Raw genomic sequence first — 14,987 nt, forward strand, 5'->3', positions numbered from 1 at the left:
CTGTCTAAAGTGACAGGTCTGCGGTCTCCGGTGTCACTCCCGACGCTGACACCGAGGAATCCGTACAGCACGCGGTGTGTCACACAGAGACTGCACACCTGTCACTTTAGAGTGGACAACCCCATAAAAAAAAAAATCATTCTTTGCTTGGCAGAGGAAACCCCGCTACTCGGGGTGTTGCCAGGGGTGATGCTGCCCTCTGCTGGACTTTCTTGTGCACTGTGCATAAAAGTTCTCCCTGCTGCTAATAAAGCTTAGTGAAACTGACAGACGCAGAAAATCACAGTTCAATTTTCTGCACCAATCCCGGCAGCGCCTCCTACACACGTGACTGATCACATGATCGTGTCTACCCCACTTCCCGCCAGCAGTACCATTACCCGGAGGTTTGCTGCGCACTATGGCTTCACGAATCAGGTAGCTTGGCTTGTGGGAGAGCAGCAGTGAGCGCGTCCTGTGTGTCCTCTGCGGGGCTCCGTAGTCACCTGCCCTTCCAGTCTCCGGCCGCACCTCAGTGCCTGGGGCCAGTGCTTACTACTGATGTACAGACCTGGGGCCTAACAGCAGCTCTGGTCATTGCCAGCTATTGTCACACATCTGTACATGGGCAGGGGTAGCCCCCACTCCTGACTGCTGCGTGTGAGGAATGGGGAGGTTTCCACTGTGAGGATATGCAATTACTACGTGACAGCTGGGGGTCTGACGTTAGAGACCCCAATGATCCTGAGGATGAAGGCGAAGCAGTGTCTCCCTCTAATGCTTCCTTCCTATGCACAGCACCCCCCTGACCATCGGCCTGTACACAGCACCCCCCTGACCATCAGCCTGTACACAGCACCCCCCTGACCATCAGCCTGTACACAGCACCCCCCTGACCATCAGCCTGTACACAGCACCCCCCTGACCATCAGCCTGTACACAGCACCCCCCTGACCATCAGCCTGTACCCAGCACCTCCCTGACCATCGGCCTGTACACAGCACCTCCCTGACCATCAGCCTGTACCCAGCACCTCCCTGACCATCGGCCTGTACACAGCACCTCCCTGACCATCGGCCTGTACACAGCACCTCCCTGACCATCAGCCTGTACACAGCACCTCCCTGACCATCAGCCTGTACACAGCACCCCCCTGACCATCAGCCTGTACCCAGCACCCCCCTGACCATCAGCCTGTACCCAGCACCTCCCTGACCATCGGCCTGTACACAGCACCTCCCTGACCATCAGCCTGTACACAGCACCTCCCTGACCATCAGCCTGTACACAGCACCACCCTGACCATCAGCCTGTACACAGCACCCCCCTGACCATCAGCCTGTACACAGCACCCCCCTGACCATCAGCCTGTACACAGCACCCCCCTGACCATCAGCCTGTACCCAGCACCCCCCTGACCATCAGCCTGTACACAGCACCCCCCTGACCATCAGCCTGTACACAGCACCTCCATGACCATCAGCCTGTACACAGCACCTCCCTGACCATCAGCCTGTACACAGCACCCCCCTGACCATCAGCCTGTACCCAGCACCTCCCTGACCATCAGCCTGTACACAGCACCCCCCTGACCATCAGCCTGTACACAGCACCTCCCTGACCATCAGCCTGTACCCAGCACCTCCCTGACCATCAGCCTGTACCCAGCACCTCCCTGACCATCAGCCTGTACCCAGCACCACCCTGACCATCAGCCTGTACCCAGCACCACCCTGACCATCAGCCTGTACCCAGCACCTCCCTGACCATCAGCCTGTACCCAGCACCACCCTGACCATCGGCCTGTACCCAGCACCTCCCTGACCATCGGCCTGTACCCAGCACCACCCTGACCATCGGCCTGTACACAGCACCTCCCTGACCATCGGCCTGTACACAGCACCTCCCTGACCATCGGCCTGTACACAGCACCTCCCTGACCATCGGCCTGTACACAGCACCTCCCTGACCATCGGCCTGTACACAGCACCTCCCTGACCATCGGCCTGTACACAGCACCTCCCTGACCATCGGCCTGTGCACAGCACCACCCTGACCATCGGCCTGTGCACAGCACCACCCTGACCATCGGCCTGTACACAGCACCACCCTGACCATCGGCCTGTACACAGCACCTCCCTGACCATCGGCCTGTACACAGCACCTCCCTGACCATCGGCCTGTACACAGCACCTCCCTGACCATCGGCCTGTACACAGCACCTCCCTGACCATCGGCCTGTACACAGCACCTCCCTGACCATCGGCCTGTACACAGCACCTCCCTGACCATCGGCCTGTACACAGCACCACCCTGACCATCGGCCTGTACACAGCACCACCCTGACCATCGGCCTGTACACAGCACCACCCTGACCATCGGCCTGTACACAGCACCACCCTGACCATCGGCCTGTACACAGCACCACCCTGACCATCGGCCTGTACACAGCACCTCCCTGACCATCGGCCTGTACACAGCACCTCCCTGACCATCGGCCTGTACACAGCACCTCCCTGACCATCGGCCTGTACACAGCACCACCCTGACCATCGGCCTGTACACAGCACCCCCCTGACCATCGGCCTGTACACAGCACCCCCCTGACCATCGGCCTGTACACAGCACCACCCTGACCATCGGCCTGTACACAGCACCCCCCTGACCATCAGCCTGTACACAGCACCCCCCTGACCATCAGCCTGTACCCAGCACCTCCCTGACCATCAGCCTGTACACAGCACCCCCCTGACCATCAGCCTGTACACAGCACCTCCCTGACCATCAGCCTGTACACAGCACCTCCCTGACCATCAGCCTGTACACAGCACCCCCCTGACCATCAGCCTGTACACAGCACCCCCCTGACCATCAGCCTGTACCCAGCACCTCCCTGACCATCAGCCTGTACACAGCACCCCCCTGACCATCAGCCTGTACACAGCACCCCCCTGACCATCAGCCTGTACCCAGCACCTCCCTGACCATCAGCCTGTACCCAGCACCTCCCTGACCATCAGCCTGTACCCAGCACCTCCCTGACCATCAGCCTGTACCCAGCACCTCCCTGACCATCAGCCTGTACCCAGCACCACCCTGACCATCAGCCTGTACCCAGCACCACCCTGACCATCAGCCTGTACCCAGCACCTCCCTGACCATCGGCCTGTACCCAGCACCACCCTGACCATCGGCCTGTACCCAGCACCACCCTGACCATCGGCCTGTACACAGCACCTCCCTGACCATCGGCCTGTACACAGCACCTCCCTGACCATCGGCCTGTACACAGCACCTCCCTGACCATCGGCCTGTACACAGCACCTCCCTGACCATCGGCCTGTACACAGCACCTCCCTGACCATCGGCCTGTACACAGCACCTCCCTGACCATCGGCCTGTACACAGCACCTCCCTGACCATCGGCCTGTACACAGCACCTCCCTGACCATCGGCCTGTACACAGCACCACCCTGACCATCGGCCTGTACACAGCACCACCCTGACCATCGGCCTGTACACAGCACCACCCTGACCATCGGCCTGTACACAGCACCACCCTGACCATCGGCCTGTACACAGCACCTCCCTGACCATCGGCCTGTACACAGCACCTCCCTGACCATCGGCCTGTACACAGCACCTCCCTGACCATCGGCCTGTACACAGCACCTCCCTGACCATCGGCCTGTACACAGCACCACCCTGACCATCGGCCTGTACACAGCACCACCCTGACCATCGGCCTGTACACAGCACCACCCTGACCATCGGCCTGTACACAGCACCACCCTGACCATCGGCCTGTACACAGCACCACCCTGACCATCGGCCTGTACACAGCTCCTCCCTGACCATCGGCCTGTACACAGCACCACCCTGACCATCGGCCTGTACACAGCACCACCCTGACCATCGGCCTGTACACAGCACCACCCTGACCATCGGCCTGTACACAGCTCCTCCCTGACCATCGGCCTGTACACAGCACCTCCCTGACCATCGGCCTGTACACAGCACCTCCCTGACCATCAGCCTGTACACAGCACCACCCTGACCATCAGCCTGTACACAGCTCCTCCCTGACCATCAGCCTGTACACAGCTCCTCCCTGACCATCAGCCTGTACACAGCACCACCCTGACCATCAGCCTGTACACAGCTCCACCCTCACCATCAGCCTGTACACAGCACCTCCCTGACCATCAGCCTGTACTCAGCACCACCCTCACCATCAGCCTGTACACAGCACCTCCCTGACCATCAGCCTGTACACAGCACCTCCCTGACCATCAGCCTGTACACAGCACCACCCTGACCATCAGCCTGTACTCAGCACCACCCTCACCATTAGCCTGTACACAGCACCTCCCTGACCATCAGCCTGTACTCAGCACCACCCTCACCATCAGCCTGTACACAGCACCTCCCTGACCATCAGCCTGTACACAGGACCTCCCTGACCATCAGCCTGTACACAGGACCTCCCTGACCATCAGCCTGTACACAGCACCACCCTGACCATCAGCCTGTACACAGCACCACCCTGACCATCAGCCTGTACACAGCACCACCCTGACCATCAGCCTGTACACAGCACCACCCATACAATCAGCCTGTACACAGCACCTCCCTCACCATCCGCCTGTACGCAGCAAACCTCAAAAAGAGGAAAAAATCCTCCAAAAAATTCAGATACGAGCCAGACAGGCCTATATGCATCTGCACTAATGCAAGGTGCAGCGGACCCAAGTAAAATGGCAGCTGCACAGGTGCATAAATACCAAATGAACTAGCCAGCCTACAATCAGGGATTGGCCGTGTGTTACACCAGTGCAGAAGAAATAATCCGCATGTGGCAGTGTTCACACAGGGAATGCAGAGCATATGGTTCACAGCCTCTTAGTAACACCATATAGGGGGGCTGCCCAGTGCCAACTAGAATGCATCCCATGTGAACAGAGGCCACAAGTTTGCAGAACCATTTGGGCCCAACTGCACCCTGAAAGAAATATACGCAGCACCACCCTGACCATCAGCCTGTACGCAGCACCACCCTGACCATCAGCCTGTACGCAGCACCACCCTGACCATCGGCCTGTACGCAGCACCACCCTGACCATCAGCCTGTACGCAGCACCACCCTGACCATCAGCCTGTACGCAGCACCACCCTGACCATCAGCCTGTACGCAGCACCACCCTGACCATCAGCCTGTACGCAGCACCACCCTGACCATCAGCCTGTACGCAGCACCACCCTGACCATCAGCCTGTACGCAGCACCACCCTGATCATCAGCCTGTACGTAGCACCTCCCTGACCATCAGCCTGTACGCAGCACTACCGTGACCATCAGCCTGTACGCAGCACCTCCCTGACCCTCAGTCTGTACGCATCACCGTAACTATCACTATCGCAGCAGTCGCCGCTGTGACCGGGCCCGGGGGGAGTCAGGGGTCCGGCAGGTCAGACCATGATATCTCCCTACCATCCTGATTCTCGCGGGATAGTCCCATTCTTGACACCCCCCCGCTATTCTTCCTGCACTGCCCTGAGCCACCACGCCCCCCCCCCCCCCATGCACCCCATCCTAGCCCTCCCCGTTTGTGCACGAGGTGTGCGGAGCGGAGCCGTTTGTGCACGAGGTGTGCGGAGCCGTGTGTGTACGAGGTGTGCGGAGCTGCGAGTGTAGGAGTTGTGCGGAGTGGAGCCGTGTGTGTACGGGGTGCACGGAGCGGAGCCGTGTGTGTACGGGGTGCGCGGAGCGGAGACGTGTGTGTACGGGGTGCGCGGAGCCGTGTGTGTATTTTGGCATGGTGGGGGGGGCATTTGATAGTTCGCACCGGGGCCCATAACTTTGTAGTTACGCCACTGGCCCTGACCACCTGTCTCCACGCAGCACTACCCTGACCATCAGCCTCTACGCGGCACCTCCCTGACCATCAGCATGTACGCAGCACCGCCCTGACCATCAACCTGCACGCAGCACATCAGTTCCTCTGACTTGGCCATAGTATAGTTTTTTGTACCACCACCTGGAGGCGGGGGCCGAGAAAGACCCTATAGGTTGTGACGTAATGATGTAACCTAGTGACATCCTAGAAATTTATGTAATAGACCATTATAAAGGAGCTTTTCCATTACAGTAGTCTGAGGGCAATTGCAGACAGCAGGTTCCTTTCTCACGTATGATATATTTGCCTATTGTATTAAAGGGTTGCTCACCTTTGGGGATATTTTTTTTTTCTTTGGGGCTAAATTAATTTTTGCAGTCGGGTTTCATAGCTCAGTTTGGTTCGTTGTTTATCTGCACATTAAACTGTGACGTGGTGACAAATCGGAGGGGGAGGGTTCTGAAGAGATAAGAGATGAATACTCCTCATCAGACCATCGTGGCAAACTGATGACCCCAAATGCAGTAATGATATTCAGCCCCAATTACATTGATTTAAGTAAAAATAAAGTAATGGCTCTGAGGGTAGACGGACGCTCTGCTGCTAGGCTGTGCTCCCACCATGAGGTAATAGCTCTGAGGGTAGACGGCTTCTTTACTGCTAGGCTGTGCGCCCACCATGAGGTTATAAGCTCTGAGGGTAGACGGCCGCTCTCCTGCTATGCTGTGCGCCCACCATAAGGTAATAGCTCTGAGGGTAGACGGCCGCTCTGCTGCTAGGTTGTGCGCCCACCATGAGGTAATAGCGCTGAGGGTAGATGGCCGCTCTCCTGCTAAGCTGTGCGCCCACCATGAGGTAATAGCTCTGAGGTTAGATGGCCGCTCTCCTGCTAGGCTGTGCACCCACCATTAGATAATAGCTCTGAGGGTAGACGGCCGCTCTGCTGCTAGGCTGTGCGCCCACCATGAGGTAATAGCTCTGAGGGTAGACGGCCACTCTGCTGCTAGGCTGTACGTCCACCATGAGGTAATAGCTCTGAGGGTAGACGGCCGCACTGCTGCTAGGCTGTGCGCCCACCATGAGGTAATAGCTCTGAGGGTAGATGGCCGCTCTCCTGCTAGGCTGTGCGCCCACCACGAGGTAATAGCTCTGAGGGTAGACGGCCGATCTGCTGCTAGGCTGTGCGCCCACCATGAGGTAATAGCTCTGAGGGTAGACGGCCGCTCTCCTGCTATGCTGTGCGCCCACCATTAGGTAATAGCTCTGAGGGTAGACTGCCGCTCTGCTGCTAGGCTGTGCGCCCACCATAAGGTAATAGCTCTGAGGGTAGACGGCCGCTCTGCTGCTAGGCTGTGCGCCCACCATGAGGTAATAGCTCTGAGGGTAGACGGCCGCTCTGCTGCTAGGCTGTGCGCACACCATGAGGTAATAGCTCTGAGGGTAGACGGCCGCTCTGCTGCTAGGCTGCGCGCCCACCATGAGGTAGTAGCTCTGAGGGTAGATGGCCGCTCTCCTGCTATGCTGTGCGCCCACTATTAGGTAATGCCTCTGAGGGTAGACGGCCGCTCTACTGCTAGGCTGTGCACCCACCATGAGGTAATGGCTCTGAGGGTAGACGGCCGCTCTGCTGCTAGGCTGTGCGCCCACCATGAGGTAATAGCTCTGAGGGTAGATGGCCGCTCTCCTGCTATGCTGTGCGCCCACCATTAGGTAATGGCTCTGAGGGTAGACGGCCGCTCTGCTGCTAGGCTGTGCGCCCATGATGGGGTAATAGCTCTGAGGGTAGACGGCCGCTCTGCTGCTAGGCTGTGCGCCCACCATGAGGTAATAGCTCTGAGGGTAGATGGCCGCTCTGCTGCTAGGCTGTGCGCCCACCATGAGGTAAGAGCTCTGAGGGTAGACGACCGCTCTACTGCTAGGCTGTGCGCCCACCATGAGGTATTGGCTCTGAGGGTAGACGGCCGCTCTGCTGCTAGGCTGTGCGCCCACCATGAGGTATTGGCTCTGAGGGTAGACGGCCGCTCTGCTGCTAGGCTGTGTGCCCACCATGAGGTAATAGCTCTGAGAGTAGACAGCCGCTCTGCTGCTAGGCTGTGCGCCCACCATGAGGTAATAGCTCTGAGGGTAGACGGCCGCTCTGCTGCTAGGCTGTGCGCCCACCATGAGGTAATAGCTCTGAGAGTAGACAGCCGCTCTGCTGCTAGGCTGTGCGCCCACCATGAGGTAATAGCTCTGAGAGTAGACAGCCGCTCTGCTGCTAGGCTGTGTGCCCACCATGAGGTAATAGCTCTGAGGGTAGACGGCTGCTCTGCTGCTAGGCTGTGCGCCCACCATGAGGTAATAGCTCTGAGGGTAGACGGCCGCTCTAGTGCTAGGCTGTGCGCCTACCTTGAGGTAATAGCTCTGAGGGTAGACGGCCGCTCTGCTGCTAGGCTGTGCGCCCACCATGAGGTAATAGCTCTGAGGGAAGACGGCCGCTCTGCTGCTAGGCTGTGCGCCCGCTATGAGGTAATAGCTCTGAGGGTAGACGGCCGCTCTACTGCTAGGCTGTGCGCCTACCGTGAGGTAATAGCTCTGAGGGTAGATGGCCGCTCTGCTGCTAGGCTGTGCGCCCACCATGAGGTAATAGCTCTGAAGGTAGACGGCCGCTCTACTGCTAGGCTGTGCGCCCACCATGAGGTAATAGCTCTGAGGGTAGACGGCCACTCCAGTGCTAGGCTGTGCGCCCACCATGCGGTAATATCTCTGAGGGTAGACTGCTGCTCTACTGCTAGGCTGTGCGCCCACCATGAGGTAATTGCTCTGAGGGTAGATGGCCGCTCTGCTGCTAGGCTGTGCGCCCACCATGAGGAAATGGCTCTGAGGGTAGACGGCCGCTCTGCTGCTAAGCTGTGCACCCACCATGAGGAAATGGCTCTGAGGGTAGACGGCCGCTCTGCTGCTAAGCTGTGCACACACTATGAGGTAATAGCTCTGAGGGTAGACGGCCGCTCTGCTGCTAAGCTGTGCACCCACTATGAGGTAATAGCTCTGAGGGTAGACGGCCGCTCTGCTGCTAGGCTGTGCGCCCACCATGATGTTTGGACGCTGTGTATTTTCACGGAGTCAGAAGTGCAGCGTCCTACAATTCCAGCAGAGTAGATGGGATTTATAGTGATATCGTAGCCACTGTGATTTTTTTTTTTTTTTTTTTTTAACTCAGCATAAACTGACTTGCCGTGCACATTTCCGAACCCCAAAATGTCAGTTTCTCTTGCACGACGCTGAGTTTTTTCTGCAGACTTTTCCCATGTACCGGTACTTGCTTTAGATGCGGATAATCCGCAGGTCAAAAATGCACATGCCTCTCCGCACTGGTAACAAAAAACCGCATGTGATTCGCACATGACTATATCAATAAAGTTTTAAAGAGCCAAATACTGGGAAGTATCCAAAACAAAGCGGCTTTATTTATAACATGAATATAGCATCATGAGGCAAAAACCGCAGCGTGAAAAACACTATAAAAACGCAATGAAAATTGCAAGTAACCGAATAGCATATCATAAGCTGATCGTGGGAACGTCACCTATTATTTCCTGCAGTAGTTTTCCCTAGAGAAAAACCACAGAGCACCTGTATCTCCAGCCGTGAGAACCCTTGATCTTATGTTACATGGGACTGCTGGATTTCTGCAGCAGTGAGAATTACACCAAATCCTGCTGTGTTTGCGGCAGATTGTGACGCTCGTGTCCTGCAGCTTCACCCCTGAGCACGGATTTTACCTCTTAGTAACAGTAGTAGCATAAATTGATATTCCTGACAGTCTGCACCACAGCTCGGTTTCCGCCTCTGATTTTTGTGCAGCATGGGACCGCCATCACCTGATCACTATTGGCCTGGGTATCACAGGATGCAACTTTGTGGCCTCGTGTACCATGAAGACCCCGCACATTACATGCCGATCATTCTCTGTGCAGTGTCTGGGCGCACGGGGTCGGCCAGAGCTCTTCATCCTTTGATAGTGGTGCCATACGTTTAGCTTGTAGTAAAGCTTCGTACTTTCAGCACCGGATGGCGCATCCTTCATTTTCTCAACCCCTTTTAAAGAATATTAGTTGTTACATACATTTCATATATTTTGTCTTCATGTTTTCTTAGCATTTAGATTCTTTTCGGTGTCTGCCAAGTGATATATGCTATGATGCCCTCACGCAGCAATGCTGCAGCAATGCCAAACAGCAAGGTGAAGTACTCCAAGCTTTCCGATACCGATGACGGGTACATTGACCTTCAGGTAAGAGACTATACAACTAATGTTATTGTCACCAAGCCTCTGTAAAGGGTTATTCTCATCTTACTAAAGGATGGTACCTTGCTCTGAGTCCCCCCACAAATAAGAAGAATAAACAGGCCGCATAACTCTCCTTAAAGGGGTTGTCCAGTACTCGGATGACTCCTTCTTACCACTTGGATGGCGCTTTATCAATCCCTATGTTTCCACCTTGTGAATTAAGAACACATATACTCACCTCCGATATCATTCCAGCGGTGTTGGGCACTGGCTCTCCCGGGGACCTTGTGACATTATTATGTCATGCGATCCCTGTGGTCAGTCAGTGCTGGCTTCACTTTTCTACGAACGTAGTTGACATCTGTAGGAAGTGAGAGCAGCAGCAGCTCTCATTTCATCTGGATGTATGTGATTTGTCCGTAGGAGGGAAGAGTGAAGGCATCACTGACTGGCCGCAGGGATCACTTGACATAACAATGTCACACGATCCCCGGCAGAGCCAGTGCCAACCCCGGTGGAACGGCGCCAGCACAGGAGGTGGATATAGGTGTTAATATTTTATAAAGGGGGAATCATTGGAATTGAGAAGGGGGCTGTCCGAGTAGTGGACATCCCCTTTAACGGTCTTTTCCCTTCACAGTAAGGCGCGAGGTCCTTTGGCTGCACAGAGAGCTACAGTAAGCCCTATTTCACTGAAAGAAGCGGCTCTGCAGCCAGTGAGAGGAAAAAACATGTAGAGGAAAATATGTGAGGGTGGTGCAGCCCCCCTATTCCCAGCATTAATGGTGAGGTGTTCCTGAGGTCGGTCGCTCAGCGATCATGACGTGAGGTCATACCCTACAAATCCCTTACTGAGATGACCCACCTTATAGCTGACGGGATTGGCGCAAATTTTGTGCGCACAAGGATATAATACATTTGCCACCGCCGTACTCCACTATATTTTCCCCTTTTTTATTGCAGGAATTAGAACATTTCTTTCCATTTTTTCTGTTATTTAGCACAGTCCCATATCACGCACCGATGTAAGGTATCTTTGGTTGTATACATGTCACCAGGTAGCTGATCATTCATTTACCATACTTGTTGGTCGATCCTTTGAATTTTGAACAGGTTCACAGATCGTAGCCATATTGTCTCCTAACATTTTACAAGGATCGACATGTTGGAAGTAACCTCCTCTATCCTATTTCCTTGGAAGATGGTCGGAGCGAACTCACCCTGTCCTGTCCGGTCTCTCAGGTCTTCATCCTACCACATCAATCTGTCATTTTGATTGAAGTGTTGTGCTATTACCACTAGATGGCGCAAGCTGCTAATAATGTACAATAAGGCTGCAGACAAGTAGAAATATTACTGGTGCCAAGTAAAACCATCCATTAGCCAAAATGGCTAAATGTGCAGACAGATTCAGATAAAAGCTGTCGCTGAGAAGACCTGGAAGCTCTATAGTAATAAGCAGCACTGAGCGGAACAATGCAAAACAATTGCAGTAGTGGGATAGCGCCAATGACTGTCATGCATATCCCGCGTGTTTTCATTTATAAGATTTTCAGGGCAGACAGTCCTGATTTCTAAAAATCTATATGTATTTTTTTTTGCAGTTTAAGAGAAGTCCTCCAAAAATTCCATACAAGGCCATAGCTTTGGCCACCATCCTGTTCTTAATTGGCACTTTGTTGATTGTGATTGGGTCTCTCCTGCTTACCGGGCACATTGGCAGTGGGGTAAGTTGTCTCTCAATCACCTGTTTGTTGACTCTACATGGGTCCATCTCCCGGCTCCCCCACAGATCAACTGGCTGAAGGGGTCTTAAGAACTAGCACAGCCCTGAATATTGTGCCGCAGCCCTGAATATTGTGCCGCAGCCCTGAATATGACAGCGTTCTCCAAGCCTTCTGAAAGGGAGGGAGCTGCCGTACCGTTCACGGCCTGTTCATAAGTCAGTGTAGATGATAGTCAGACCCCTCTGAGCGGATACCCATCACCTATGGAGATAGGTCACTAATATTAAAGTGTTCGAAAGCCTTTTTTTAAAAAAAAAAAAAAATCAAACTTTTTTTATTCTCTAAACCTGTGTCACATACCACCGCCTTGTCTGGGATCCAGCGTCGTTCTGCTCCTCTTCTCAGTGACGTCACCACTCTTCAGACGCTCCAGGTCACGCTATGCTCCGCGTGTGATCGGAAGTCTCTGTTACATTGTAAGCCTATAGAGTCTCGTTGTGATGCTCCATAGACTTACATTGTAAAAGTCATTTCTGGGTCACGCAGAGCGCAGCCTGTCCTAGACAGTCTTCAGAGCGGTAACGTCACTGAGAAGAGGATCAGAACGACGTTGGACGCCTGAGAAGATGGTGGTAGGCGAATATATTAACACACTGACACTACACACATATACTTTAGAGAGAAAAAATACTGATGGGAAGGCTTCTTTAAGGAAGTTATCTTAAAGGGGTTGTCCACCTTTGGGGACAGTTTATCTTAATGTAAATATATGTATTTGGGCCAAAAAATTACTTTTGTAATTGGGTTTCATTAATGAGAGGCGTACGGTCATGCTTTGTGCAGACACACTGTATAGCCCCTTTAAGCTGCAGCCTGAATTTTTAGATTATGACTAGGATGTTGGTGATGATGCCAATTCTGATCCTGGTTTCTGTTATTCCAGGGCAATGAGCGCGCCATACCTGTGCTGATCATCGGGATCCTGGTTTTCCTGCCTGGCTTTTATCACCTCCGGATCGCATACTACGCATCCAAAGGCTACAGAGGTTACTCCTACGATGACATCCCGGACTTTGACGACTGATCCGTTCTGTGGCCATTGGGGCGGCACAGAGGATCCTGCCCTACCTGGGCACCACCGGTGGGGGCAGCTGAAGACGACGCCTGGCACATCCATGTATATACCTTGTGACTGCAGGATAGGCTGGCGGCGTGGCTTTTTACCTCTTACTAGTGTATAACGAGCGCCCTCGTCTTATCGTCATGTCTTACAAACTACTAGCTGTGATAAGACGTGAAAGGAATGATTTCTTTAGCACATTGGGAAGAAATGTGGCCAGCGATTAGTGTAATGGAGAAGGTTTATGGTCTCCAGATGATTTTGACGTTGCTTACACCAAAATATCTGCTTACACAATGTCAATCTCCTGCACATGGAAGACATATAGTAAAGCAAGCAGAGGCGTCTTCTAGCTAATGAATGGTAATCATTGGATATTAGACAAGGCCGGTCAGACGAGCATTTTTCCTTTATCAGCTGTGTCCTTGAAAAGTCTCTAAACATCCTGTTCAGTATCAAATACATACAATAATAATGTGGAAACGAATATGAAATCAACATTTACTTGTCAGAGAATCATCCCAGATCAGCCTCTTCTTACTTTTTATTTCTATTTAGGCCCTTCTTACAGCTTCCATACTTTTCTAAGTGCTTCAGCAATAGAACCAGAATTGGCAAATACTATGGGAAGACTTACCCACCCAACCGGAGGAACGCCATGATTTATGGTATAAGATTATGTTTCATGCTGGTCAGGTGCAGTTCACTAAATATCGTGGCGCCGGTCTCACTTTGTAATCCAAAACATAGCGCAATGGGTAAAACTATTGTACATGTGGAGCAGAACAGTCACTTTCCAGCTCTCATTGTACTGGGGATGACTGGTCCTTGTGGGTAACGTCCACATATTTCATTTGCATTTGGTTTTGTTAAATGTTCCTGAATATATATATTTTTTTTAGTTTAAATAAATGATATTAGTAAGATCCATGAATGTGTGTGTGTTCTTTATCTGACGGTTCTTAAATCAGGGCTAAACATTTCAGTTTCCCTAAACATAAGCTGTTTGTGGTCGTATTCCAATATTCGTGGAGACGTCTTTTCATTCTTGTGACAGATACTTCCCTTTTATCTCGTAGCCCGGGTTAAGAATGAGGAAGCCGGCAACATGTGACTTGTGGGTTGCAGAGAATATATTCTGCATTCTGTACGTTTCTAAATATTGATTGAAGGCATTGACTGGAGGACGAGGGGCACAATGAATAGACACTAAAATTTAAAGGGAATCTGTCACATTAGACATGCTGTCAGATCTGCAGACATAGTATAAAAGAAGCTGAGCGGATTTATATATAGGTCTGCCTGAAAATATTAATAAGAACATGTAAGTTTATTATTTTAATTTCCTTTTTTCCATGACCACGCACCAGTGGGAGAGGATCTGACTCTTAAAGCTGGACAGGAAGCCAAGAGCAAATAAAAAGACAAATTCCTGCTTCAGCAATTTCCTGTCCTTGGCACAGAGACACGTGGGGCCTGTGACTGACCGGCCTCCAGTAAAAATTGCACTAAATATGTTAGCCAAGTTGGGCCTCTGCTCTTCTCCATCTACACCTTTGGCCTGGGACAGCTCATAGACTCTCACGGCTTTCAGTATCAACTCTATGCAGACGACACACAGATCTACATCTCTGTACCAGATATCACCTCGCTGCTAACCAGAATCCCGCAATGTCTGTCTGCTATTTCATCCTTCTCCGCTAGAATTCTAAAACTTAATATAGACAAAACAGAACTCATCTTTTCCCATCTCACTCGACCTCCCCCCGCCACAACAGACCTATCCATTAAAGTAAACGACTGCTCATTCTCCCCAGTCCCACAAGCTCGCTGCCTCAGGGTAATCCTTGACACCGATCTCTCCTTCAAACCACATATCCAAACCCTTTCCACTTTCTCCCGACTTCAACTAAAAAATATTTCCTGGATCCGTACATTCCTCAACCAAGAATCTGCAAAAACCCTAGTCCATGCCCTCATCATCTCCCGCCT

At 52.9% G+C, this 14,987-nt stretch overlaps 1 protein-coding gene across 1 annotated transcript; it reads left to right on the plus strand.

The window, feature by feature from the left end:
- The first annotated feature begins 262 nt into the window (after positions 1-262).
- Positions 263-13,921, plus strand: TMEM230 (transmembrane protein 230). Its single transcript, XM_073559494.1, has 4 exons — positions 263-417; positions 10,016-10,151; positions 11,753-11,875; positions 12,819-13,921. Exons 2-4 carry the CDS (start codon positions 10,056-10,058, stop codon positions 12,957-12,959), a joined length of 360 nt encoding a protein of 119 aa, XP_073415595.1. The 5' UTR covers positions 263-417; positions 10,016-10,055; the 3' UTR covers positions 12,960-13,921.
- Positions 13,922-14,987: the final 1,066 nt, after the last annotated feature.

The sequence above is a fragment of the Dendrobates tinctorius genome, unplaced genomic scaffold (assembly GCF_039654945.1).
Source record: "Dendrobates tinctorius isolate UK_male_01 unplaced genomic scaffold, ASM3965494v1 ptg000272l, whole genome shotgun sequence".
Classification (NCBI taxonomy): Eukaryota; Metazoa; Chordata; class Amphibia; order Anura; family Dendrobatidae; genus Dendrobates; species Dendrobates tinctorius.

What these genes read in the sequence shown, in the direction of transcription:
- TMEM230 (XM_073559494.1), top strand. Translation starts at nt 10,056, where the DNA reads ATGATGCCCTCACGCAGCAATGCTGCAGCAATGCCAAACAGCAAGGTG. An exon ending in ACGGGTACATTGACCTTCAG is followed by an intron (nt 10,152 to 11,752) that starts GTAAGAGACTAT and finishes TTTTTTTTGCAG; the next exon opens with TTTAAGAGAAGTCCTCCAAA. An exon ending in CCGGGCACATTGGCAGTGGG is followed by an intron (nt 11,876 to 12,818) that starts GTAAGTTGTCTC and finishes CTGTTATTCCAG; the next exon opens with GGCAATGAGCGCGCCATACC.